Raw genomic sequence first — 27,666 nt, forward strand, 5'->3', positions numbered from 1 at the left:
AGCCACGGTGAGGTTTAAGTCTCATCTCAGCTTTGGAATGGCATTGACAGGACTAATGGATGCCTGCTCTAATTCAGTGGCAAAACTAGTCCTCTTAAGGGGCTCCAGAGATATGTGAAATTCTGGCCTACTGATGTCAAGATGAGTTTTGCCGTTTCGCACATGAAAAGCACAGATAATGGAATTGTCCACATCAGAAAACTTGGCGTCTCCGAATTAGGAGAAAAACCTAGGTTTAATTTTATTATGAGAGAGTGAAATTTGTCTCACTTAGAAGAAAGCCATAATGGACACTATAAAAAAAACACCCATTACAGCAACACAAGCAACTTTGTTATATCAGTTAAATATAATGTTTAATTAGTTTTCTAAATGCATACGCTGAAAAGCCATTAGACAACCATTAGGAGAGTAACAGATCCATTTTCTTTTTACGATCACCTGATCGAGTTAGGCAAATTTCTAAAGTAATTCAGTCAAACAACATTTTTGGCACTCTTACCCCCGTAAAGTTTCCAGTTCCCTTTTTTGACTGCCATCGCTGCAGTTTTCCCTTAAGCTCTAAAGCGCTGATCATCATCTTCATTTCGGCAGATTTACAGACCATCTCTTTTAGGTAAAAACACGCCCGGTATGTTTATGGTCCCATTTCAGGATCCAGAAATCTGAAACTATTCAGCTATTTTTAGGAAGTAATCTTTAAGAAAACAGTTTTGTGTCCTCCCTATGTGGGGGGAAAAAGACACAACACCTGAAGAACAAGACGGCTTCAGATACCTTTGTGGTCCTTTTAAAAACAATGGAGCTCCAAAAGGAGCAAAACCCATCTGGCTATTCACACCTCAGCCGACTCACTATTTTATTAACAAAAACTTTCTTAATAATGTTATTAACTAGCAGCACATCTACAGGAAACTTGTCAAAAGGCTCATGATGACTTCGCCAAAGCTTTGTGGAAGCGGCCGATACATCTCACTGATGAAGGACAAGATCCCATTGTAAAAATAACGCCTCTGAACAGGTTTTGTTCTACAGCTACCTACAGCTTCTCTGACGCTGTTTTTTTCTTGATGCGTCATCACTCCAGAGATTCTCTAAAGTTTTCCAGTGTATTTTCCCCACTTCGTGTCAGCTCCAGTATGGGGTTATGTGATATGCAAGCAACAGCGCATACGACATGCAAAGGAGAACGTTACTGATGGTGATATTTTACAGAAAACTAAGAGAGAGAGTGAGACAATGAACAAATCTGTAGCACAGCTGTTAACCGAGCTTGAATCCTGATCTTACCAAACTAATACGCAAACCTCAGATCTATCCTACTCCTACGGTAATTGCTTTATCTATCCTTGCAAAGCTTCAGTTATTCGCTTTCCAAAATGTAAGACAGTTAAAAAAAAAAAAAATCATCTGGATTTCAAAAGTTCCTTTCGAATAATTTGGTGAATTTTTAGATTTTTAAGTTTTCAAGCTCTGCTTCTGCCAAACCAAACGGAAGTAGAAAGTAGGAGCTAAGAACAGACTCTGCACCACAAACGTGCCTCGATCCTGAAAGCGCATGCTCTTAACATACACCCCGTTCACGGAGGGAATCGGCATCTGCGTTCAAGTAAGTCACTAAGACAAACCGCGCAGCCGATAGCAGCCTGGGGCACTTCGTTACATTTCAAAACCGAGAGACAATTCCAGTCAATCACCAGCCGGCACCACTCTCGGTTCTGCCAGAAAGCTGAAGGACGCCAAGGTATGAGTAAAGCAAACCCTCTCCCTCACCGCAGACGGATTCTAAGTGACCTTTACACAAAAAGGCTCTCTAGAAAACACCGAGCTCCTATTGTATGGATTTTTTTCCAACCCATGGCATATTTGTTTGCTAGTTTGCGTCACGGGGGAGACAGCAGCCCAGGAGGAGCGGGAACTATGAATTCTTGTTTACCGTTAGTCTATCTCCTTTAAATATGCAGTATGCATAAAACCGTACAGTTGCCAAGTGAGGTACTCGGGAGAGAGCTACTATTTGGTTTCCCTCAAACCAGTCACCTCAGTTCAAAGCCTGAAAAGACTAGAATTAGCACTCGCCTCGTTACCAGCCTGAGCGGCGGTGCCAAGAATGCAAGTACAGCAACAAGCGAACAAATCCTTTCCCTCCTGCCAGGGGCCAAAGCGGGGAAGAGGGGAAGAAACAGAGATTAACAAAATACATGTTCTCCCACCAGTCGTGTCTGTCGTTTCAGTAAAAAAAAAAAAAAAAAGAAGAAAAAATTAAAAGACTGTAATAAGACATACCGATGGAAAACGGAACGTGGGCACGCTACTGAATGTGCATCTTGTATTCAGGTGCTGAACCAACACCGCCATGCAAACTGACTGCTTATGTTAATACTACAAGAAATCTTGTCTGTTAATCAAAGCCTAATGAATAAGCTTCTTAGCATTAAAATGCTGGCTTTTTGTAATCTTCGTATTAATTTCCTTTATACTGTCTTTATGATAGTAACAAAACCCATGAATGAAGCCAAAGACCAAGACTCCAACAGACGGGCTGGCAGAACTCATCGAGCCAATACTGCGTACTGCCCTGACACACAGCCTGAGAAGACAGGCAGGCAGGCAAATACAGGCATCCGAGGGACAGAAGGTACAGCAAAAATAGCAACGGGAGGTAAAGGGAGTTAAATAAAATGCAAGTATGGATCCCATTAGCATGAGTTAAAAAACCCCAACGTGGCACATCACTTTTTGTGAACGGAAAACGCTGCAGGTTAGGAACTTCAGCGCAAAAGTTCGTCTGTGGAGGAACTGGAAGGTGAAGGACCTGGGAACAGGAATAAAGCGAGGAGGTGAAGGACCTGGGAACAGGAATAAAGCGAGGAGGTGAAGGACCTGGGAACAGGAATAAAGCGAGGAGGTGAAGGACCTGGGAACAGGAATAAAGCGAGGAGGTGAAGGACCTGGGAACAGGAATAAAGCAAGGAGGTGAAGGACCTGGGAACAGGAATAAAGCGAGGAGAGACGTTGAGCCCGGAGGGCCACCAAGGGCCCAGGCGCCTTCCCTGGAAACGAGCAGGAGCGCTGGGCTGAACCCCGCCATCAGTCCTGTGCGAGCGAAGCAGCGCTTTCACGGTCCGTGCAGGCGGAAGCAGGTGACCGGAGGGAGGGGAGGCGCTGGCACCATCAGCAGGCTGCGAGGCGCCCGGGGAAGAGCCGGCGCAAGAGATGCTGAATCTCTGAGCAGAGAAAAACAACAAAGTGGGAAAGAACCAGAAGTGTCATAATTAACACTCTTTTTCCTGCCAAAAAAAAAAAAAAAAAAAGCAACGAGGTTTGAAATTTCCTCATCACTCTTAGACCCTCTCCAAATAAGACACATAAGATCTAATGAAGCGCCTCTCACTTGTCTCCACAGATTCCCTTTGCCCTTGCTCTACGGTCAGGGTTATAATCTAAACAACGTAAAATGAAAATCACATATTGTCTGACCGGATCACTGCCAAGATGACAGGCCACACAACCAAATTTATGTCTGTCTTTAGCCTGGTCCCTGACTCAAGTCAACGGACTGTGCTCCACCGTTTGATCCGATTAGCACCGTTTTGATCTAAAGATGTTAGCGTACGGGCGATCTTTTTTTGCAAGAATCACATAGGTGTTCTTTTCCCAGGGAAAACATCCATTTTCTATCATTAAACACAAATATTACACAAAATATCTAAACTTCGGGGAGAAGAACGTCAGTATTTGCACAGTTGGTTTCTAAAGTCTGTCCTTGATCTGGATACCTGAGTTGAGCCAGGACTAGTTGTAATTGTAACCAGTCAAAATAAAACATTAACAGTAACCCTAGCAGCATGAAAATGCACTACAGGAATCGATCCCACACAAGTGCTTAAATGAACATCAGAACTAATACATTCATCAGTAGCTTCGCATCACAGTCAATAAAGTAGAAAAAAAAGTTTAAATAACCCGTATTCAGGAGCACATTTGTTAAAGTTGCTTCTACATGGAAATAGTAGAAATGCACGTTTCCCTTCCGATGTTACAAAATACACATAGTGTAATGCTTACAAAACTTTATTTTATTCACGGAAAATAGATTCCCTCTTCCAAAGTACTCCCTTTAATAACAAAAATTACTTTCCAGAGAAGACAACCCCTACCAAGTCTTGCCCACAGGCACTTTTCTACACTTCACTGAACAAGGTCCTTCTCTTCTATCAATGAGCTTTCAGAAATGAATCAAACCTCCAGCGCCAAACAGCCACGCAGTGCGGTGCGCGAGCAAACACCCTGAAGCCCTACAACTAAAAAGACGTAAAACTTTTGAAAAATGCATGTGCGCGCTCCATGATAAAAATCTGCATTTCTTTTAATTGGTATCGACGAAAGAGACAGAAGTCTCAGTTTGAGAGGAAACATTCCTTTTGTCTTCTCTATTTCTAGGCTGCCGCATCTTAATACCAGTGCCCGCAGGAGACTCGCACGTTGCTTATGGTGCAAAAGCAGCAAGGCTGCAGCCTTTCTGCTTCGGAACAAACGGCCCAGTGTGCTTTTCCGAAGCCCGCCGATCCAAAAGAACCAGATCTAATCCTTTCAACTAACAGCACGCTCACCAGATTGATTAATCCAGCTCACTTGGTAAAATGCGATCTCGTTCCAAGTTAGAGAAAAACTTTGGGTTAGTTGTGAGCACGCGTTCTAAGAACTACTGCAGTTTTAAGCTCTGCAAAACCCCCCCGAGTTAGATAAACCAAGGAGGCACCAACAGGAGGTGGGTGCAAGGGTATCCCCGCACCTTAACCTTGGGTGGGAATCCTCTACGGTGAGGTGTTGCCCAGGTGGGAGACATTCCTTCACAACACCCAGCGAGAGCACAACACAAGTCACCATCGAAGAATCTCCGGCTTTCCCCTGGGACGGAGCCCACTGAAGTTTCACCCCGTTCCTCCCCCTGCCAGGGGACCGCAGCGTCACACCTGCGATAGCTCTGTTTCTAAACAGGAACTCTGCGCGCGCAGGGATTTTGCTAATGCCTCCGAGACGTAACAACTCATCGTACCCCTGTTGTCGCCTCAGCGCTTGTTACATAAATAGGAATTAGCGTCACACACCTAAACAACGTGAAACACTGCTTCTCCAGCAACAGACACCCATACAACATTGCTAATACGCTAGACTTCTTGAAATAACTAGGAACACAATTACCCTAAGGTGTGATCCTAAACGCATACAACTTTTCTTCCCCATAGTTTTAGTGAAAATTAAGGGGAAGCAAGTATTAAGCCTCACCAGTCAAAGCTGAAAGCGTAAACAAAATTAATATTTGCAATTATAAGTATAAGCAAGTGGTATTAAAAAAAAAAAAGTCTACTCGGTCGTCTATCCTACTCAAATAAATTAACTCCTATAATATTCCTCCAAGCTACGGACAGATCCAAGAGTTAACAGTTTATGGTCACGTTTAATAATAAAAAAGTCTTTCAAACTGATTTAACAGCTGCTGAGGTCTGATACTTAAAGAAGCAGGGTTTAGATATGTGTCTCGAGTGGGGAGAACACACAGAGACAACTCCCTTTCCCACCCGTGACTTTTCAGAGTGAAATTCATGTAAAGTTCCACAACTAAAAGTAAAACCAAATGACGGTCCAACTGAAAGGGAAACAATGAAGGGAAACCCCAAAAAAACGTGCGAGAAAGCAGCTCGGGAGTTCCAAGCACCAGTTAGTTCGGTACGTACGATATTCTGGGGCATCGCAGCTCGAATAGGAGTAAGCTCATCTGTCCAGCTTAAACAGAAATCACTGAAACTCGTTTGCAAGCAAATGCATGTGACTCATTTTGGCTAATGAAAACATAGCCCTCAAACTGAAGAACTTCGGTAAATTACATTTCTTCTAATTCTGCCAAAAACATTAAAGAAAATGGATTTGCCAAAGATAAAAGCAAAGTAGGCGTGATAGATCATCCATTAGCAATATAAGTATGGCTAATTCTTCCTGACAGTGAAATGACTTAGGATACAACCCCTTCCATTGTTTGTTTTTTTAAATAAGTGTTTAGACCTAGCATATCCCACATATTTTATTCCCAGACATGCTAGGTTTGAGTACCAGTGAGCTTTTATGAAGATCAGGCCTTAACACTAATGTACTAGGAAAAGGAAGAATAGGGGCAACTTGAAGTCTTTTAGCATACTAGAGAAAAAACGAAACAAAGTAGAGGCTTTACAATCTCCGCAAGTTACAGAAAGTAGTTTAAGATGGTGTGAACTAATACAATTAACGTGAAACAATAACGAGAAGGAACAAGTTGCACGTTTTCCAGAGAATCACAAGGACAGAATTAATATTGCACTTTACTCTCTGTTATACCAACTAGCGAACTACTGGGCTGGTTTGGGGTTCGCTTTTTTCCATAAATGCGTTTTTGGTGTGCAAGGTCGTACTGCGTTCTCTAGCAAACGACAACTTTGATTTATTCACGTAAACATCAGAAATGCATTGGCAAACAAAGCCATACGGGAGAGAGAGAGACGTAACGGATTTTCTGTTTGCTTTAGAAACTCGACATCTGCGGAGAGCATCACCTAAGTTACGATCCAGTAACTTTTCACGTTTTGGTCGTTTTCATTTATCAATCCAAACCCCGTTTAATTTGGTGATGCAAAAGGCTCTGGGAGGGGACAACAGAGGAGGAATAAAGTTTTAGAAACTTAAAATAGGAATACACTCGAATATTCTTCCCTTTCACATCATAAATTTAAAGAACAAGGAAGCTCACATCTGTTCTAACTTAGCCTTAGAGCTTAAAAAGCAAAGAAAAAGGATTAGGATTATTTATATCTCGCTTGTATTTCGGGAAAGGTTTTCGGAGCCGGACCCAGCCGCCGGTGGCACCCAGCACCCAAGCCCCGCAAAGTTCCCGCGGGGCCGGGCTCGGCGGTACTTACCCCCGCAGAGGAGGAGACAGCCCGCCGTCCACCCCGCCGAGGGCATCTTCTCCCGCGGCCGCGCCTCGGCCGCCGGCGCTCCGGGCCGGTCCCCGCGGGCTCTCAGTCGGGCCGGCCCATGGCCCGGGGCGGCGGCAGCGGGCCGCGTCGAACCGGGGCAGGGACGAGACGAGACGGGACGGGACGGGACGGGACGGACCGCGCCGGGACGCCTCTCCGCCGGCTCCTTCCGTCGGTCCTCCTAGGTCCCGCCTCGCTGCCACCGGCACCTTGTGCCTTCAGCGGTGCCGGCGCCTCTCGGGCTCTGCGGGGAGAAGCCCGAGTCACAGGCGAAGCCCCGCTCCGCCGCGCCGCGCCCGCCGCCGAGCCCCCCGCGCTGCCCGGGCGGCGGCACCGCCCGGCTCGGGCCAACCCCCGGCTCCTCCTCCGCGCCCCGACGAGGCCGCCGGTCCGCGCCACCCGGGCCGCCCCCCGGCCCGCCCCGCCCCGCCCGCGGAGGGGAGCGGAGGGGGCGCGGCGGCGGCTCCGCCCCGAGCATCCCGGCGGGCAAGGTGCGGGGGGCCGGGGCGGCTCGGAGCCGCCTACCCGCGGGGTCCCGGTGCGCCGCTCCGCGTCCCCCGGCAGGGAGGTAGCGGGGCGCGGGCGGGAGGAGGAGGAGGAGGAGGAGGAGGAGGCGGCCGGGGTGGAAGGAAGACACGCGAGCCGCGCAAACACACCAGGTGCGAGACAAAGCAGGGACAGGCGCTGCGGCACCAGGATGCATCCAAGCGGCCGCCTTCCCCCCCCACCCCAACCACATTAAACGTGTTGAATAATTAATCCTTGGGAGAGGAGACAATTTTTGCTTGATGGTAGGAGGATGCTGTAAGAGAGGAGCTCTACCTGGCAGGCGACCAAAGTAACGCGGAACGCAAGCATCCCGCTTAGCGGCCAAACGCCACTTTTAAACCGCAAGCGGGGGGACATAAAAATAAACAGATTTAAAAAAAAAAAATAAATAAATAAACCTAATCAAGCCAAACCAAAAATACGCTTCACCGCCAGGCCGGGCTCGCCGAGAAAAGCACTCCGAAAAAACCGCCGCCAACAAACGCCGCCCGCAGCGGTCGGTGCGCCGCTGCCGGCCCTGCCTCCGCCCGGCAGACCCCCCCCCGCCCCGCCGCCGGCCCTCGCCCCCCGGCCCCGGGGCAGCCCCGCCGGGAAGCCGCGGGACGGGGCGGGCGCAGCCCCGCGCCGCCGCCGGTCCCCGCGGCCGCGCAGGCTCCGCGCTCCCCGGCGCCAGGCAGCGGCCTCCGCCCGCCCGGAGGAGACGCGTCGACCTCTCGGCCGAAGGAAAACCCTGCCCCTTTCCCTTCGCCTCTCCTCCTCCCAGGTTCACCTCAACCTGCTGGGGAAACACTCTCTTCCCCTCCCTCCCCAAAGCCGACGTTGCCTCGGCACAGCCGCGCTGCTCCGGGGGGCTGGACGCCGGGAGCCAGGCGCAGATCCGCGGGCGCAGCTCCCGTCCCTGCCGGCCCTCGCACCTCGGAACGCCCGAGCGGGAGCGGGGGGGACGCGCACGGGGGAGCGATGCTCGGTGTAATTTCGCCTAGCAAGAACGGCTGTAGATTACTTACTTACAAATCAAATGGGAAAGTCTCTCTTTTAGTCCAGTAAGGACCCTGCGTAAGATACCCAACACCGCAAGAGGCGAAATAAAAGGAATTACCCTATAGAACTGATAAAAGAACTAGCCTATTTTAACTTTGCTGTCAGATCTCCACCACGCGTGCCCGTGTTCTTCTTGGGAAAACAGTAAGCCACGTGCAAGCACCTGAAGGGGTAATAACGAATTTGAGATGAACGCTAGCAACCGCCATAAATTAATTGCGCTCGAAGCTGCCTGACAGATGGCATAAATTAAACTTTTGAACACTTACTCACGTGCACAAGCGTTTGTGGGGCTTTCACAGATGCCTGATAATAGAGGGAACCGAGAAGCGTATTTGGGATGTCTCCATAATCCAAGGGAAAGGCTATAGCAAAGAAAGGAGCCTATAAAACATTAACATTAAATCAATGCTTTGTGGAGAAACGTCTTACGTTAAGCCGAGCTTTATCTTAAATCGTATTTAAAAGCTCGCACAGTATACAAATCAATATTGATGCCATCTAAAATACACCACTATCGTCTGCACTGATAAATGCCAGTTTCCATCCAGGACAAAGTGACTTCTTGGAAGAATTTCAAGGACTTCCAATCTCTTCTGGCATCTCAGCAAGCGAAGCCAAAGCCGTACTCCTTTGCCAACTTCAGGCTCTGCTCCAGCGCATTAAAACTGGTTTTAGATGCCATTGTGTTCGTCATACGAGGAGCAGAAGTAAGGTCACCAGAATAATTTTTTCATCTGATTTCCAGGCTTTTAAGTTAAGCAGATTTATACGTTTTCAGAGGATCGTAGCTTACGCACAGCACCCATGGGAAAAAGTTGCCAAGTTGGATGAGAAAGGGCCTTCGGTGTTCCAGCTACTGGGATCGTCACTCATGTTAATGTAGTCACCATCCTCCCTGGAGCTGTTCTCCTTTACGGTCTCCAGTACGCTGCAAGCCTTCAACAAGGAAAAGTGAGGGTATATTGAGGAAACGTAGTTCATCCAGGAAACACAGCCTACCATACGGAAGACAAAAATAACCTAACTGCAGCATCTCATGAAACCCTGCAAAAGCCTATCAAAATGGAGGCATTTTGAATTTTCACTCAGAATTCAAACTTCAGGGGGGAAAACCGCGACGCTTTCTGCCCAGCCTTGTTTCCACACCCCTAAAGAGGCTCAACGCAGACTGTGAAGCATCTGCCCTTGAGTTACTAGGGGAATACAACCACCCCCTCCTTCCAACAGCTAACTTCTGCTCCGCTATGCATAAAATACTCGTCCATGTCATTCACTCGGTTTCCTTTTTGAAAACTGAATGAAAATCAGCGCTAGTAAACGGGGAATAAAAAGCTAGGTGTCCTTAACTCTCCAGGCAAGCTCAAACTTTATAGTCATCTCCCGTCACTCTCCTAGCAAAAATACTTTGGAAATAAATTGACGCTTTCCTGCAGGCTGGTGCAATTGTGAAACTATGGCTCATACTCTTCCCCCCCCGCCCCTCGCTTTGAGTCATTCATTTGGCACAGCAGACTGAGCTATTAGATTATTGTATTTTTTTCTCTTATAAAGGCACCCTGAGATGTCTTGATATGATAATGCTTCCTGAAACTGATGCTAATTGATAACTGTTTCTTGGTTTCATCAGGAGTCTTTGGTCATGCTCATTTAGCGTCAGGGCAGGACACTTGAGGACTGGTCCACCTTTCCATGTTTTCCAAACATTCACGCATGATCACCGAAATATTTTCATAGATGAAACTCCTCCTAGAACATTGTGTTTGAAATCCAATTCTTGATCAGTTCAGGACTTAAACACTTTTTTCCCCATGCTGTGAGGTTGATTGTTGTGGAGTCTCAGAGTCCGAAGCGCTATTGTTGATCATGTTAGGAAAAAATGATTTTAAAATGATAAAAATTGCTTATGAACACTTAACACTGCTTTGTGATCAAACCGTCAAGTCTTTCATAGTTACGACTAGGATGGCACTGAACAGATATTCTTCCTGAGGTAGATCTAATGGTAAAAGGACAGATCAGATTTTGATCCTGACAATGATAAAGAATTTGTCTGCATGGCGTACTTGATCAAGTTGTTATATACATGTTTTTCCACAACCCATGGCCTTTGTTTTCTTATCTTTCTGTCTGCTCCTTTCTTCCCCACTTGTTACATACAGCTAACATTTAAACTGCGCAATATCCACACCATCTATTTAATTTTTGTCCATTTGAGATCACTGAAAGAGCCAAGACCAGTGTGTTTTCCTGGAACGCTCATCCAAAAGCGCTATGAAATGGTCAGAAACACCTGTTACTATGAGAAAGCAGCAAACCTATGCTAAGGGATGTCTCCGTCGCAGCACCTGGAGAAGGGAACCAAGAAGATATTTCTGTCGTGTCAGGAGGAAATAAATCGTTCTTGTGGAGAAAGAATGCCACCAACTGTCCTGATCACAAGAAGTTCAAGCAAGGGCTCGGCGTTGTCCAATACATAAAGTTCGTGGCAAAACCAGGATTCTTGCAAAAACAGTGACAAGGGACTGGCATAAGCGAAGATGCTGCGTGAGGGAAAGCAGAACAGCAGATCATGAGCCTGGGCTGGAGCAGGGAGAACCCAAATCCTTTGGCGACCTGACAAAGCTATCCCCCCTGCGAGCTGGCTGCCGCAGGGACTGCCCTCACCAGACCCCGCTGCTGCTTCTTGGCAATAAGACTGTAAGTTCCTCCAACAAAGGGCAGTTTGTGTCGCTGTAAATATAATACAGAGCTTCTGAAAATACACTAATCTGCAACAATGCCTGATTTCTGGCCATCGGATTGTTTCACTGAGAGCATAAACTTACATCATCGAAACCATCACGAAAGCATAAATCATAGCCATCTGTTTTCTTGGGCAAAACGGACCTCCGTGCTTGATGCCATCAGAAGTCAGTAATAAAATAGTTCTCAAACCATTGATTTATCTAAAATTTTCACCTGCTTGACTTTATTGCTGCAGGTTTATGTGAAGCACAGGATGACAACGCTAGAACGTTTCCATGCAAAGAGGAAACAAGTTCTCCCAATACTTGGGAACAACGGGCGTTCTCTTCATTTCCACTAAGAAGCTCGTGTTGTTTTGCACCTGTCTGGTTACTTTATCCCTCAAAACTGACAGAAAACTATAGCTCAGTTTTCGTATCATTGTTCTAAGGATAGTCCTGCGAGTGCCATGAATGCTACCTACATTACATCAATTAAAAGGCACATGGAGTGTGTGTTCACCGGGATGCACGCGGACACTCAACTGTTGTACTTTCAGTAGCATCAGCTTCAAAACTCAGAGTCAAATCCCGATATACTATTATGGACCAGCAGGATTACAGGAGCGTGATTAAGACAGGGTGTAAACCTCTCGCTGCGATGATGCGCACTGCCCCACGCGAGAGAGCCCGCAACGTCGCAAGGCTGAGGCGCGCGTTGCAGGGCACCCAGCAGAGCTGCGCCGGCGGCTGCCATTCCATCGCCGCAGGAACATACCCCGGCTAGTATCAGGGACAGCAACAGGGCTGATGACTCATGATTATCTCATTTGCACAGACAATCCTTTTTGCCTGGAACCATACAATAAGATAACTCCAACAGTTGTAACCCACAGGCACCTTGGCATCGAGGCTCAACATTTATTCCATTACTCAAGAGGCATTAATTTCCCTGAGGTATTAACAGACATTAGTATGATAAATCTCTCCACATCAGTATGAGCAGTAAAGTTCTTCCGAACTTTGAAGACCGGATTTTTCTAGCTTTTAAACAAACATTTTGAATCTGCCTGGAAACATTATGAACACGCACAAGCACATTCACACATCCCCCCATCAGAATTTGAATGGTGGGGGGTAGATATTTTTCCAGAAGTTGCAGTACAACTAGTTAGAGAGATATATTGAAACTGGCAGCTGATAAATTAAAACCAGCTAACAAAATATAAAATATCCTTTGTTGACTCTTCTCCAGGTCCGTTCCCAGTAGATAATGTACTACTATGATCATAACAATAAAAAGGTTATTTTTATCCTTGTTTCTTAGAACTTGGTGTCAAATATAATAGCCCACCTGAGAGACGAAAGCTCGATTCCCTACTTATTGGTAAAGAACTTACAGCCTGGGTTATGGCCAAGGCAAGCTTCCTGCTCACTGCCCGGCTAAAGCACCCCTACAGCGACCTGGGGGAGGCGAACGTGTCAGAGAGCGATTCCGTTCAACGTACAGTCAGATCTACCTGCCACGTTTCACAACTCACCAAAACCGTTCCTGAATTACGTAGACGACCCTAAAAAATACTCCATTACCAACTCTAATAAAAACAGTAAGAGCCAGATAAAGCTGTGATGCTTTCTAAATGCCCAGTAAATATTTGTCAACCTCAGTTTTCGTGTTATTTCTTCCTTAACTAGTACACTCGGCTCCAGAGAACTTGAAAGCACGACCGCAGCGTACCCTGGAGGTTTCAAACCTGAAGAGCAAATCTAAGGAGTTTCAAATACAGTAATTTAAAAAAAAAAAACTAATAATGTAGAGAAACTAACTAAAAATATACAAACGCTTGGGCTTCAATATGAAACGTAGTTAAATTGGACTGACAAAACCGTATCTTCCTTGAGCAGTATAAAATCTGAGTTGCTTTAAGTTCAACGGCTAAGCTCTGAAATCTTTTCAGCTTTACCTTTGCCACATTGCTACTGGGAAGAGGCCTCGCTCTCCTTGCACAGACATCTCTGTGTGGGTGAGCTAAGAGACTTTCAAGCCGTGCTACTCTTCCTGCAACCCCCAGTAAGGCCCGATACGTGCCGTAGTGCCACTGGCAACATCACCCACAATCGGAGATGGGGTTCTGCCAGAGTCAGCAGTCTTCAGTCCTACTGGGATACCACGGTGGGGACCAGGTGGTTGGAAAAGCACGGTAGCCGCTGACTCACCACCTTACAGGGTTCCCATACAGATCAAACATCCATGACAGAGCTCCTACAGAGCCCCGGGCCAAGGGTGCGAGGCATGAACTCTCAAATCCCTGCTGCTCCTATGTACGATCTAGTACCAGAAGAAAAAAGATAAATAAAAAAGAAAGGTTCATCTTCTGTGTCTTCTTTGTAACACCACAGCTTTATGGTAATAGCAGGTAAGGTTCTCGGTTGTTGTAAACTTTCATAGGTTCAGAATAGAGCTACGATACCTTATGTTACTGGGGGATTTGTCGCGATACCATAAGGGGAAACAGTGACCCGACAGTTCTCAGTCTCCTAAATCATCAGGTCAAATTCTGCCAGGGAAGAGCTGACAAAATCATGACCATTTTTCAGTTATGAACATAAGCATGAAGGCACGCTAAAGTTAATGAAGAGAAGATCACATTCAATGGAATAACAATTAAATTTGTCGCTATAGGAATTAGTATAAAAATATCAGATTCAGAACTTACAAGGGACTTCACCTCTAAGTTAACCTGTATTGGGTTAAATGATCTACATAATCTGATTTACTTTCAGCACCATATGTTACTAAATTGTAATCATTAGAAACCAGGAAATATGACCCTAGGCTAATTCAAGAGATCTGGATTCATACTAAAATGTATCTTTAAATATATGGTATCATGGTCATAAAAGAAAGCACTCAGATAGTCAGGTCACACATCTTCATTCGCGCCATGGTTTATAGAGGCACGTTTGCCCCTGCATTCTATCGATCTAACAGGATGTGTTTTTCTATTACACATGCACACAGTCTCTACATTTAAAGAACATTACATTAAAAACGAAATCAAGAGCTTGCCTGTGAGGAAATGTGAGAAGGGAGATTGCCCCATACATTTTTTATTTGCTCACTAATATGCCTTCTAAGTCTCATTCAGGAGCAGCTAGAAGTCCGTGTCAGGAGTCGTGCCAGAACTTGTAAATTCCTGGGGTCCAACCCAAAGATTTAACCTCAAAATAACATACCTGTGGTGAACAGAGGACTCTGCTTTGTTCTTCCTGTGCATTCAGTAAGGCCCGAGTCCTGTAAATGCAAGAATATACAATTACATATACTCTAACAAATACTCTGCACAAAGGGGGTGAACTCAGATTGAAAAGTTAAAACTTTGTTCCTGTTTTGAGTGCTTAATACCATAACGCTCTCCTTGAATATAAGCTTTTCCAGTATGTCATTTCCTAAAATCTTTTTCAAAATCAAGATTTCAGGATTGCATTGTATGCAGCCACACTGAGTGCTGCATAAGTTACCACAAAGAGTTTAAATGGCTGAAAACATCCATTTCAAAGGGAAACAGCAGTCTGTTGGACCAGTCACTGTCGGTAGACGTGATATGTTATAAATATACAAGATGCCAAGCATATTAGCATAACCCGGTTTTCCTTAAAAACAAAACAAACCCAAACCAACAACAACCACCACCATAAAATGAACAAAAGAGAGTGCCGTGATTCACGTCTGCCCCTTAACTTTGGAATTTGACCATCGTTTGAGCTTGAAAAGGGCTAGAAAGTTCTCAAAATCATCATGACCCATAGAAGGAGAAACGGATGCTAAGTCATGGCCAGCCCAGTAGAGATTCACCCTGAGACAAGAGGTCCCTGACCCTCTAACGTCCTGCACGGCCCTAAGGCTCTGTAGAGCGGAGAACGCGTTACAGACAAATGGACCGCTCTGGGATTTTAGCAGAAAGTCTTCAGAAAGTGCTGGGTGTGCAAGTTCCTTTAGTTAGAGGCTTAACACACAGGCAAATGCGGGTTGATTTCCGAGGACACGGGAAAAATCCAGTCCTCTCTTCCCTTAGGTCCCTGTTCAAAACGCCAGGTCATGACAGGTTTTCAAAGGATACACTGACAGAGCATTTCCTACCATTTCTTTTAGAAAAGACACGCTTACCTATATACAAGTGGAAAATACTGTGTACGTTGTATTTCGGGGAGAGGAGACAGGGTCTCTGCTGCAGTTACCCATCATCTAGCACAACAAGGCTCTGACTGCAGTTTCTCTAGCACAAACAGCAACAACAGCATGAGATAACTTAAACTAGACTCTGCCTGTAATACACATATCATAAAAATATTGTAAAACGATAAGTATTTTTTGTCTTGGTGTTGCAAATCGAATCACTGAGGACAGTTTCATATTTATCCTTCCTGTTTTCAGATAGAAGAAACCATTTCTGTTTTCGTGAAATTACGCCTACCTTTACACACATGCACAGAAATAATACAAGCCCTTAGAAGTTCATTCTACTATTCCTTTGTGTCTTGACTTCCGTGAACTTAAAGAGTAGGAATCAGAGCCCAGGGGAGAAAGACAAGAGGAACTTTAAATGCCTAAAGCAGATAACCAAAAGTAGGTTACCATCATATTTTTAATTTATGCATATTACAAGACGAGATGACAGTTATATATGTGTCTCCTATTATCAATGGCTAGGCAGTTTCTCTTTTAAGTTAGCACAGTCGGTTCAGCTACTTAAAGTCTATTCCTATTTGTTTGGGCTGTGGACCATCCTGTGTTTTAGCTCAGAGAAATTTGCCTTGCTTGGAATGTCTCTGAAGCAGCATATATGAAGGACAGAGTTTCTTGTTTCTGCCTCGCAACTACGTGGTAACTCAGAGCAATTCAACACAGCCGTTTCAGTTTTGTTAGCAGGTGCAGCAACGTTTAGCTAAAACTAAGAGCTTGGTGAATACAAGCAAGGCCACGCAGGTGGTGTTTGATGCGGGGCAACAGTTATGGAGCAGGCACACCACTCCCTAACTGGAAGAGAAAATGTTGGAATGTTGGCTATTGTCCCTTAGACTCTAACAAAATTAACGAGAAACTATCTGAAATGATCTTTTTTTTTTACCCCCCATTACACTTACTACACTGGGACTTTTCTCAGTTAACACCTGGGAGAAACTGGTTTGGCTGACCCAGGTAACAGAAATCGGGTAAATCAATGCTCTATCAACTTGCAATCAACATTTTTACAGCTCCAATATTTCTAAGTTAAACCAGACCTTTCCAGCCCTCCTATAATACATCTCATGTAAACTAGCCACAGCTGGTCTCTCCACCAATAAATCAGCTGTTGAAGGAGTAACAAAATATATACAGCTAAGGCACAGACTGGACAAAAGATTGCGATTGAAAGAGAAACCGTGCAGTGAACCTAAGAAGTCAATTTAGAGAGTCTTGACACGTTTCATCAACATGTACCGAGGAAGTGCTCCCGTGGGGAAAGTGGTTTTGTCTTAATTTTTTGATGTTGGTTCCTCAGCGAATGCTTTGCATAAGGCATCTCTGAATGAAAGGGAAGTCTGGTTCATAAAAAAGCTGCAATCCCTTTAACTACTGATGATGGAGGCTGTAAGAAATAAAATCCTAGAGCAGAGAGTTGTAGGGATGTTGACATACAGGTTGTTGACTTCTGCAGCCGGGGAATGCAGTCCCCTGTCACACTGGTTCTCCTGAAAGTGCCCCAAGTTGCAGTGGGGCTACGGAAGCAGCCTGAACCGATAAGGACTCCCTGTATAATACAGTTTGACTCCCTATATAATAGTAACTGTTTATATATTATTTTGCAGGGAATTTTAATTGCAGTCTGCTGACCACAATCCCAGCTCCGTTGGGAAGGTATTGTAGAGGTGGTGTACTTGCTTTTTTCAAGGGGTGCTGTATGTCTACATTGAAAAGACGCTTAACGTCAAACCAAATTAAACAAAAAATTGGTTATTGATGGCAAACAAAAAAAAATTACCTGCCTGAAACAAAGCATGTATATCTTTCTATGCCACTGGCCAGAAGACACAGAAAAGCACTGGCTAAGTGCACCCAAGACTGGCTTGACAGAGTCTTCTAAGAAGCTAGACGGGAAACTGCTTGTGGTAAATCTACTTTTGTTATTTTGCACACCTAACACAATAATTCTTAACAAAATTCCACGGATAAAAGGACATGAAATTAAGCAGTTTGCATTGAAGTACAACTTTAGACATTAAGCTGACAGTCCTCAATACCCACCATCTAAGAGGCCAGTAGGAAACAGTGTCAGAATAATAAGACATTTACAAGAAAGGGCCGTAGGTTAAGACTCTCTAACCTTCTTAACTACGCTAAGGAAACACTGGTTGTCACCTGCTGACATTTTGTTCAGCAGAAAACTGAAAACAAGAATGCCTGCTCTCTCAGAACTAATTTCCAAGTCACTGGGGACTTGAAGAAGTTTAAATAGTCAGAAAATGATAAGAGGCTCTAGCACAAACCAACTGGAACCACACTATCAGAGCATGAAGTTCATAATACTCAGTGCTGATGAGTTTCTGTTTAACAGCTTCTTCTAATCACAGCCCAGAAATCATCTTGAAGGACATACTGCCTTCAACATCTTCCACCTTGGATTTCAAGGCTTTAACATCACCTAACAGTGTCCCACGGATCCTGAATTTGTTGGTGTTAGCTTAGGAGTCTTGCTCTAGAATATGAATCAAACTGTTTGCTGGATCTTTTCAGACAAAGTTATTTTACTCTGTGCATTCATTGTAAATCCAGTCCAGTCTTTCTAAATACATCCTAAAATGCCATTGTACCTGGGTCAGCAACATGTCTATCCCTTTAAACTTTCTGTGATTACCCATGAGATAGAACTCCTGAGAATAGTTTTCCCTCCAGGAAATGCTTGAAATAAGACTGAGAAGAAGTTTCTATTGATTATTGCCATAAGAAACCTGCAGTGACTTCATAAAGATGATTCAGAGCTTAGCTTAGGCAGGGTGACTTAATGTCGCTACAAAATCCTGCATGAATAGGAATTCAAAGTATCTCCACTGTGTGATCACACTAAAAATTTGTCCTCCGAACTTTTCTTTTTTGTACTTCCAGTTCCCTCCCTGAACTCTGAGGTACACTTTCTGCTTGCCTACTTCTTACTGTATTTCTCTGCATAATTCCTCTCTCCGCTATACACGAGTCTTCTGCTAACGACAGTTCAAGTGCTCCCCTGAAGACTGTATACTACCAACACAAGGCCACTAAGGCTAACATGAGGCACAGTGAAGGGACCTGAACTAAGGACATGCATCGCTGCGTAATGGAGCGGTGAACGCCATCCAGCAGGACACCCTCAGGCAGGACAAGTTCAGTCCTTGTCGATGTCCCGTCCGACAGCCACCTTCCTAGCACCAACGTTGAGTAAAGCGTCATGATTGACTTAAGGCTTCTTACCTGTATAGGGCCCACCAGGATCTGCTTCCTGATGAAGTCAGGGTCCCAGGTCCAAGTCGTCTCCTAAACTTTAGTATTAGGTGGCTACAGACCAGCTGCAAGTCACAGAGCGGTGACAGAGTGGCCCGGAGCCTGCTGACAGAGCGGCCCGGAGCCTGCTGACAGAGCCCACAAGAGCAGCCTTGTCGCTCCGAGCTGCTCGGCAAGCCTGGGAAAGTGGTTTTGCTGCCACCCCTGACCCAGTACAAATTGGCAAGCAGCTCACATATGGCTCACATCAGCCTGCAATCAACATAGTCAGCATCTAAAGCCAGCCCCAGGTGTTAGAGCCTGCAGGGTTTGGGGCAGGAGTGATAATTGAGTTTAAAGGCAAAGGGGAGAGTCAGGAAATTTCTTTCCCAAACAGAACGTTTCACCTATTCAGCTGTTTGTCCCCCAGCACAGCGTGGAGACCTCAACTCCACAGCTAGGAGTAGAAGGGCTTCATCGGCCGCGCTGGGCTCCAGTGAATAAACCCAGTGAGTTTGTTGCCAGCCAAGTTGAGGCTCGGAGCCTGGCTGAGGCAGCTGCGCCGCGTCTCCGCTGCGTGAGTGGACATGCTCTGAAATACTGCATCTGGCAGTGACAGTTTTCCCTTTTGCACATCGTCTGCTTCGCTGCTCTCGCATAAGGATGATCTAAAGCTTAGCAAATACTTGTAGCTGGAAATACTACACGCTCAAAGTAATTACGGTAATACTCTTCATTTGCAGATCATTTATTAGCTACCCAAAATAGCCGAATGGCTCGAGAAACTACAGCTAGCAATAGGCATTTAAACCATCAGGTAGCAAAGAGCAGAGGTACGGTGCCTTAGCAGCGGTGGAGTATTTCTCATTCATATAGTTGCTGTGGCAAAAGCATGTCCACTACTTCCTATCTAGATGCCAGAAACAGAGCTCACTACAAGTATTAGAACAACGTATTTTGCTTTTGTTGCTACTATGCGACATATAGTTTATAATTTATCCTTCCGTAATACAAATACAATATTGTTCATGGAAATAACTCTCACGTCCGTTGCTTTTAGTGTTGCATGACCATTAACCACACGCTCTCTGTTCTCAGAATTCTATTTCCCATTGCGTAAGGGATTCAGTGAAGAACACGTTAACTGCTAGGGACCACAAAGGTGGACTGTGATACAAAGGGAGTTGCCCAGGGTCAGTAGCATAGCTGGGAACAGAGCTCAGAGTCAACGTCTACAGACCTGTTCAGTGGACCACAGTATTTGGCGGGCAGGAGGAGACAACGGAAAGTTTCTCCTGACTGCTGGGAGTTGGCCGGGAGCCCCAGGTAAGCTTTGCTGTGTGCATTCCTCACTCCCTGTGACTTACAGTCCTCACAAAGCACCCGCTACTTGACATGGTTGAAAATCAGTTACCAGGCTGCTTCATCTTGAGCGAGTTTGATGTTTTCTCCTTAAGCCTCCATCCCTTGAAAATCATAAAGATGCAATTCAGTCTGATCCTGCGGGGTTTAGTCAGGTTGCTAGGCCTGTGGATGAACTGATGATAGTCTTTGGAGGACTTCAATCACGTTACTGTGTTAATGTTCTGGGTCACTAGTCTAATAAAATGCACGTCTCAAGATGGAAACAAGTAAGCATGAACATTTTCTCAATCAAGAGGAACAGCCAGCGTGGTCAGTGACAGACACTGGAAAGTAAATTAAAAAGGTATTCAATGCTAGAACAGCGTAAGCCACTGAGATGAAGAAAAACGTAATTGAATCCTGGTCCATATGCCAGGAAAAATTGCTTTGCTTATCTGATTTACTTAGGCTCTGTTTTATTCAAGGCTCACGCTTTAAAGCCTAGCATCCGAAAGTGCTACAACCCTACACGTAGCACAGCTCAGTCCATTCCCCCTGGAAGACTTAGTTTAACAGCTTACTTTCTAAGTACGCGTTTAGATCGCTAATATTAATGGCAGCTTAACTGCTCCACGCAAGATGGGTTGTTGCTCTTTCAGTATTTCCAGGCAGTCTGCAAACTCGTTTCTGGGATATATATACACACATATTTGCCACTCCATAGATACTGCCACGAGGTATAATGACACACACGTGTGGAGAATCAGGACCTTATGAGCCAAGCCGATGTCACCGCCTGTTTACTGTGACGGGTCCTGCTAGCTGCAGCAAAGCCCGCCTCAGGTTTGTGATGAGCAAATTCACAGGCACGTAACTACCCACGATAACACAGTTTGCCTATTCAATGCAGAGAGAACGTTTGTGTCTATAAATATAACTGTGTTTGAGTTGAGGTGCTAAGAAAACTGTAAATAAGCGTTAGGTTTATTATTTAGTAAATATAAGAGTATCTACGGATGATGATGCAATCAGCGTTATTACAGAGCATAGGAGAAGTGTTATAATATTAAACGCTATCTCTTTCATCATTACAAAAAGGTTGATTTGTGGCAAATGGCAGTAGATTTCAAAAAACATACGTGTGGACCCTCACAACTATTTCACAGTGCCTCCAAATAATTTTTATCAGACTAACACTGATCAGTAGTACCTTTAATATCTTTTTTCCTGACAGGTGTCAGTATTCCTTCCCCTCCGCACCCTTTTATTCCTTCACTCCCTCAGAAATGATAAAGACCCTCTGCATTTTGATAATAAACTATTTCGTTCAAATGAAAGATCACCTCATAATAAAGCAAGCGTTAGCCAGATCAAAAAAATCAATTAATCAGTGAGGATTTTTATTAGTCAATCCTGTAACTAATTAAAACCATTGATTGATAACAGGCAACACTGCAACAAAGTTATCTGACTCCTAACCCAGCAAAATGATCTGCCTGCTGCACGTATAGACGGTATGTATGGGATGACCTGCTTACAGATAAGTCTGCAACTGCTGACCAATCTATTTTTTACTTAGTGGTAGTATTTCCCCAGCTCAGCAGTTCTGACAGATCACAGCTTTGCGTCCAAGACATTTGTGAACCATCTCTTTGTTAGTCGCAAATAGCAAAGTGCACATCGATAAATCACACCCTTTGTCTCTTTCTTTTCCCTCCCCCACACAGTTCCGGCTTTTTCTCGTCAAACCAACCCAGGCTGAACACCCCTGAATCATCCCTATTAACCTGTAAGAAATTCTGAAGAACAGATCCTACGTGATAGAAAATGACCTCCAATAATTAACGTTTTTGAAGTGGGTTTTATCTGAATTTTGTCCAAGGTCCATAAATCATCATTCATCTTTCCTCTTCCTGGCAGTGCACTTAGACATAGCAAGTCTTAAAATGATGACATCACCATCCCATGATCCTTCATTATAAGTAATTAAAGCAGTAATATGCCTCTTCTCATGCACTAGTCATCGAGCAGACTTACTCATATGAAATCTCAGCCACAGTGCACCTGAGGTGAATCAAGAGAGCACAGGACTCAATGTTTTTGGTGAACTGCTGGTACTTTTGTGTGAATTTATTGCCGCTGAGAGAGTAGCGCATGTTAACATGCAGGGAGACTAAATTCTGCTATTAATCCATGAGACAGGCACTGCAGAGGTAACATTAGGTTTCCTATCCACGTACAGTATCGGGGCCTTGACAAGGAAGGAAGGAAGGATTTAGTTTAGTCTGTGCCTCTTCAGATTTTGGCCTTTCTCATAAACACCCTGGCAAAGCTATCAACGTTAACGTCTGGATAACACGTTCAGTGACAGGGACGGTACCCAACAGGAACTCTGTTAGACACTCAAACGCCCTTCTGCAAAGACTGATGATGATGATGAAAGTTTTCTTATGCTGCTCAACAAGCTTTGGTCTAAAATCAGTAAGCTAGATCAGCTACCCAATAAGCAGAATACCCATCCAACAATGTATGGGTATGTAATCTGGGGTTTTAATCTGTTATCGCGTGAATTCCAGATTATTGTTTTTACTCGTCACAAAGCTTCAAAATATGCACTACTATTTTCTACGTAGCAAACAATAAAGCATGTCTTCCATGGGCAATTGCAACACCATACAGCACATGTTATATTTTAATTCATATCCCACTTGGTGATCTCATCTATGTATTTCTCTTTAATAGCGACTCCAAAATATAGTCTGGTTTGGAGGACTCCTTGAAAAGAAAGCCTCATTCCAGCTTTAGTTGCTTCCATATACGCAACAGTTTATAGTCCTACTGCCATAGCCGTATTCATACTACAGACTGTATCTCTTTTTTCTGTCCCATTCTGGAGTCCACTGTCCTGGCATCATCCACACTATTCACGTTACTCAGCTTAGTTAGGTGACTATCATGGTTAGACCAAAAATGTCTCGCAAGTAGACCAACCTGCATTGGCATTTGCAATAAGCATGACAGATATGCAAGAAAAAAAGGCATCTAGGAAAGGAGAAGAATGCTGTCAGAGTTGTTGTTTATCTGTTGTTTTGCTTGTGACAAATAAATCCTGGATTACAATTAAATATTTTTATTGCTTCTGCAATTTACTGGACTAAACGATGCTCAGTATCCAGGAAATCTTGGAGGACTGGCTATTCAGAACCTGGTAACCTAGAGTAACACCCTGATTTCTTTGGCTGTGGCGATTCAAACTACCTGCACACCTGCCCCACACCTACTTTTATCTTTCCAGCCTATCTCCTGCCTCCACCCATCCTGAATCCACACATTGGCACTGCACCGCATCTGTATCAAAAACTGCCCGAGCACCAGGGCTTAGAGCTCAGCGTATGAAAGAGAAGCCTCGCCAAAACTCAACGTCAGTTAGAACTGACCTTGCATCGCTAAGTATAAATCTGCATTTTAACCTTCTCTCCAGCTGGGCAACGCAAATAGAGGCAAATCTGAGAGGACAGGGAGGATCCAGAGGCTGCGGTCATGGTTCTGCAGGTACGATCAGCTTGGGCAAGGTCCGTGGTATGCTTTTAGGAAAACCTGTTCCGTTTCATCTGGGAACAATGAAAAGAAAGGGGAAAAAAAAAGGGGGGGAGGGGGGGGAGGGAAGCAGAAACCGTTCCATACGGTGAAAAATGATGAGGTGCATACTGACTTTCTCACCAGTCTTTTTAGATAGGTAATGCACGATTCCTTCCACACTCATTCTTCTACAAAGGTTACACAGTCTATCCCCTGTTCCAGAGAAAGATCAGGCATGACTGTCATTCCTAACTAGTATTTGTCTAACTATTTCTTTAAAAAAATGGAAGTAACAGAGCCCGGCTAGGCTTTCTGTTCCAATGCTCCATATCCTCAATATTAGAGGACAGAAAATGTTTTTCCTTATACCAAAAGTAAATTTTCCTTGCTGCAGTTTAATCTATCTTGCTTTACCAACTGTGTTCCCACCTATCTGCAGTGGACAAAAAGTGTAGTCTTCCTGTCTGTGTATCTACATTCCACTGATGAGGAGGTCTGTCATTATTTTGACCTTATTTTGCAGGTAAGCAAACCAGAGAAAAAAATTACTACAGTATTTTAAGAGGAGAGAGAGAAGTGTTATAAGAAAAGCAAGCAAGCAAACCAACTTGTCAGCAAGTTTTCATATTTAAAAAAAAAACCACAAAAAACAACACACACACACACCCAAAACCCTCCTAGAAGAGTATCATAGGAATACTACTACCCGGAGAGATCATAGGTTATATCTAATTTAGGATTCAAAGTACAATAATGGGATCTTTTAAGAGCAGGTATTATTAGCCACCCTTCCATCTCATCATCCAGTATTCAGAAAAATGTATTTCCATAAGATAGCTGTATTTCACCAGTACCTGCAAGAAAAGGTTGGCTAAAGAGCATTTTATATTTCTGACCAAAAAGATACGATTGGCTTTTTGCCTTGATACAAAAAATTTCTTTTTTTTCCCTCCTATCATTATCATCTCTTAATTAATCCGATACAAAGGGTTGCTTAATTAATTAATTAATTCTTCCATTTATTTAATCTATTTACCTAGCAACATTTTTCGTTAAAAAATTTTGGACTTCAGGCCTCAAAGTGTGATCGTGCCTGTACGATTAATGTGTAATGCGTATTCAAGTACGTAGTGAAGCTTATAGATAATATGTTGAAAATATATATTTTCTAATTATAATTCTAATCCATTTCCTTTCTGTGTGAAGAAGATTAATAAAAAAAGGGGTTATATTTCTTTGTTTGAATGGACATTCAGTTACAGTTCTGGTTTATTTGTTCAGACTGCTGACATTTCCATGGTCTTTTATTAAAGACCTGATTAACCTGCAGAAAGACCACGGTGTTTGTACAAAGCTCACGTTCTCTCAGCCTACTTCACACCCACATATTGCCTTCCGCTAGGGGAACACGGGTAATGTCAGCATCCCCCTACCGTATGACAACACCTTCAGAGGACTGACCCCTCTGTCAGTGCAGCGTGATTTATAATGCCAGAATATGAGTAACATCAGAGCGTTAGCCCGAGCCTTTGCTCAGCCGTAGCGCTGCTACCAGGCTCTGGGCACGCAGGAAAAAACTGACCGTGCAGCTCTGCTAACACCTTGATCCACATTGCTGTCCTCCGTGCCCGCATCCAGTTGCCACAATAATCAACTTTCTCACAGTAGGTTTGCTATTTCTAGACAAAAGTATTGGCTTAAAGTAACTGAAGCCCTCTGCACGTGACTCTCTCAGATGTGCTGAGGATAATATTCTTCCCGAGCTGATCGCGCTCTCCCTAGTTTCGGAGTCTTTGAAAGCAAAAGCACTGTCTGCATGGTCACGGGGTAAATGAATACAACTAAGAAAATTTACCTACGTGCATTTTTAAGTAAGCTGTCGGAAAAATCTTGCATCAAATAAAGAAAAAAAAAAAAAAAACAGTGGTGTCCAAGATGTTTAATGAAACCAAATTCTTCACAGCCTCATTGTCTGTTTTCCCGTTACCTGATGACTCAGGTTATGACACTCATAAACAACCAACAGATCAGCAATTCCTCTTTTATCTAAGCCAAGTGGTAAACAGTTAGAGATTCTAAATTCAAAGTGAGTTTATTAACATTCCACGGTACCATGAGGTCCACGCTGGAGATGCGAAATTGGTAACAGGTTATAAAATGCAAGGTATTACCCTACCAAGCTCATCGTCAACTGATTTAAGATACAACATGGGGACACTACAGGGAAATAAAGTAATTGTGAGGGGATGCGACAGGTAGAAAGGATCCAGAGTTAGGTAATTACTGAGTCAAAGGCAATTGCAAACCTGGACTGATTAAGCTTTCTCTGAACAACATCTTTTCAATTTATTGATCTATTTTGCACAGGCTAAACCACCAACAAATATCTCATAATTTAAAAAAATGATCACAGCAGTTTCATTTTTCTGGGCTGGCTGCATGCTGTTTGCCTTTCACTTGCGTATGATGTTTATATTATTTCCCAACTTTGTATTTTGTAGAAAAATGAAGCTGACTACATACTCAACCCCAAAGAAAAATTTGCAGATGTCAAAAATACACCCCTAAGCTTGTGTTCCTCTGTGCATCTTCTCTCAGTGCTTCCTTGTACACACACAAGATGTAATACTCCGTAACTTAGGCCAGGCATTCAAGGAAGGCATGGACTTGCATACCTTGTGCAAGTCTTTTCTGTGTTAAGAATCTGCTGAATGCGATATTGTTTGTAGAGAAAACCTCTATGAAAATCTCCGTGAAAATCTCTCTTATGCCATGGGAATATAAACACGAAATTCTGCTTGTATATCCACGCCTACCCTTTAAGGTACGCTGCAAATTCATGCTTCAGTAAACCCTGGCTCTTTTTTTGACTCAGATAAATCGACATTAGGCCTCTACTCTTGCCAGATAGCTACGGGTTCCGCTAAAGGGCCTGCCAAATCCGCACAGCAAAGGCTCCACGTGACGGAAACATGAGACTTGGAGGGCGAGAAGAGACTTTCACGCATTTTCTGTACATTTCCTCTTTAAACTCCTGTTATTCCCTTTTATTTCCTCTGTGCCTGTTAGCACCTCAGCTCCGCCTGCTTCCTGAGCGTTAGCAGTCCCAGGAGGCGGGAGACGGCGTTTTCCAACCAGCAAGGTACATATTGACAATACAAATCTTCACAGTGTGCCGAGTGTGAAGATTATACACGCTGAAAATAGCAGGGTAGAAGGAGAAGGTTTGTCTTTCAGGATCAGCAGGAGAGCAACCTGCATTACCATGCAATTGTTTACAGACTAGTGAGTGCTGGAGTAGTCGGGGGCCAAATTTTTAAAGGTATTGTAAAAGTCTTCAGCTTCCAGTGAATACGTACACCTAAAGACCGTTCAGAAGCTGGATCCTAGATCTTTAAGAGCATACAATACCGAAAAAGAAGTTAGTGGAAATTACATACCTTTTTTTTTAAAGCACGACCCTTGAAAATGCTAGATGTAAGATATACCAGATATTAAACCAGAGCTAAACTTGATCTTAGCCAAAAGGGCACTTGCCTGTATTCAGTTTTGAGTAACATCTCTGTCAGATTGGCACTCATAGCCCATACAATGACCTTTTTAAAATTCATTTTTAACATTTGGTTTTATGTAAGTGGGAGAAAACTTCAGCCCAGATGCTGCCTTTAAAGTACCACAGAAGGGAGGAAGATGGGAGGAAGCACCTCACGAGGCCATAGTTGTTACTGAAAAGAAAACAGAGCATCTATGTTATTTAAAAGGTATAAAAATCTCTCTAGGATATCAAAAGCAAGTTCTTTTCACAGAGAATTAACCTTAAAGAAACAGCTGGATGTAAACTAGGGCAGCATGGTATGTTGCATACATGTGGAATTTGGGATAAAAAGGTAAGAGTTTACTGGAGTTGATTACTGAAAAGGTT

At 44.1% G+C, this 27,666-nt stretch overlaps 1 protein-coding gene across 1 annotated transcript in view; it reads right to left on the reverse strand.

Annotated features, from left to right (window-relative positions):
- The window catches only part of RET (ret proto-oncogene), a 136,411-nt gene that overhangs the window by 79,051 nt on the left and 29,694 nt on the right, over window positions 1-27,666 (reverse strand). Inside the window, exons 3-4 of the mRNA XM_076338377.1 lie at window positions 14,564-14,621; window positions 6,951-7,254 (exon numbers count right to left, since the gene is read on the reverse strand). Coding sequence (XP_076194492.1) covers window positions 6,951-6,996 — 46 coding nt within the window. The 5' untranslated portion in view covers window positions 6,997-7,254; window positions 14,564-14,621. The remainder of the gene's footprint in view (window positions 1-6,950; window positions 7,255-14,563; window positions 14,622-27,666) is intronic.

Source organism: Aptenodytes patagonicus, chromosome 5, assembly GCF_965638725.1.
Source record: "Aptenodytes patagonicus chromosome 5, bAptPat1.pri.cur, whole genome shotgun sequence".
NCBI lineage: Eukaryota > Metazoa > Chordata > Aves > Sphenisciformes > Spheniscidae > Aptenodytes > Aptenodytes patagonicus.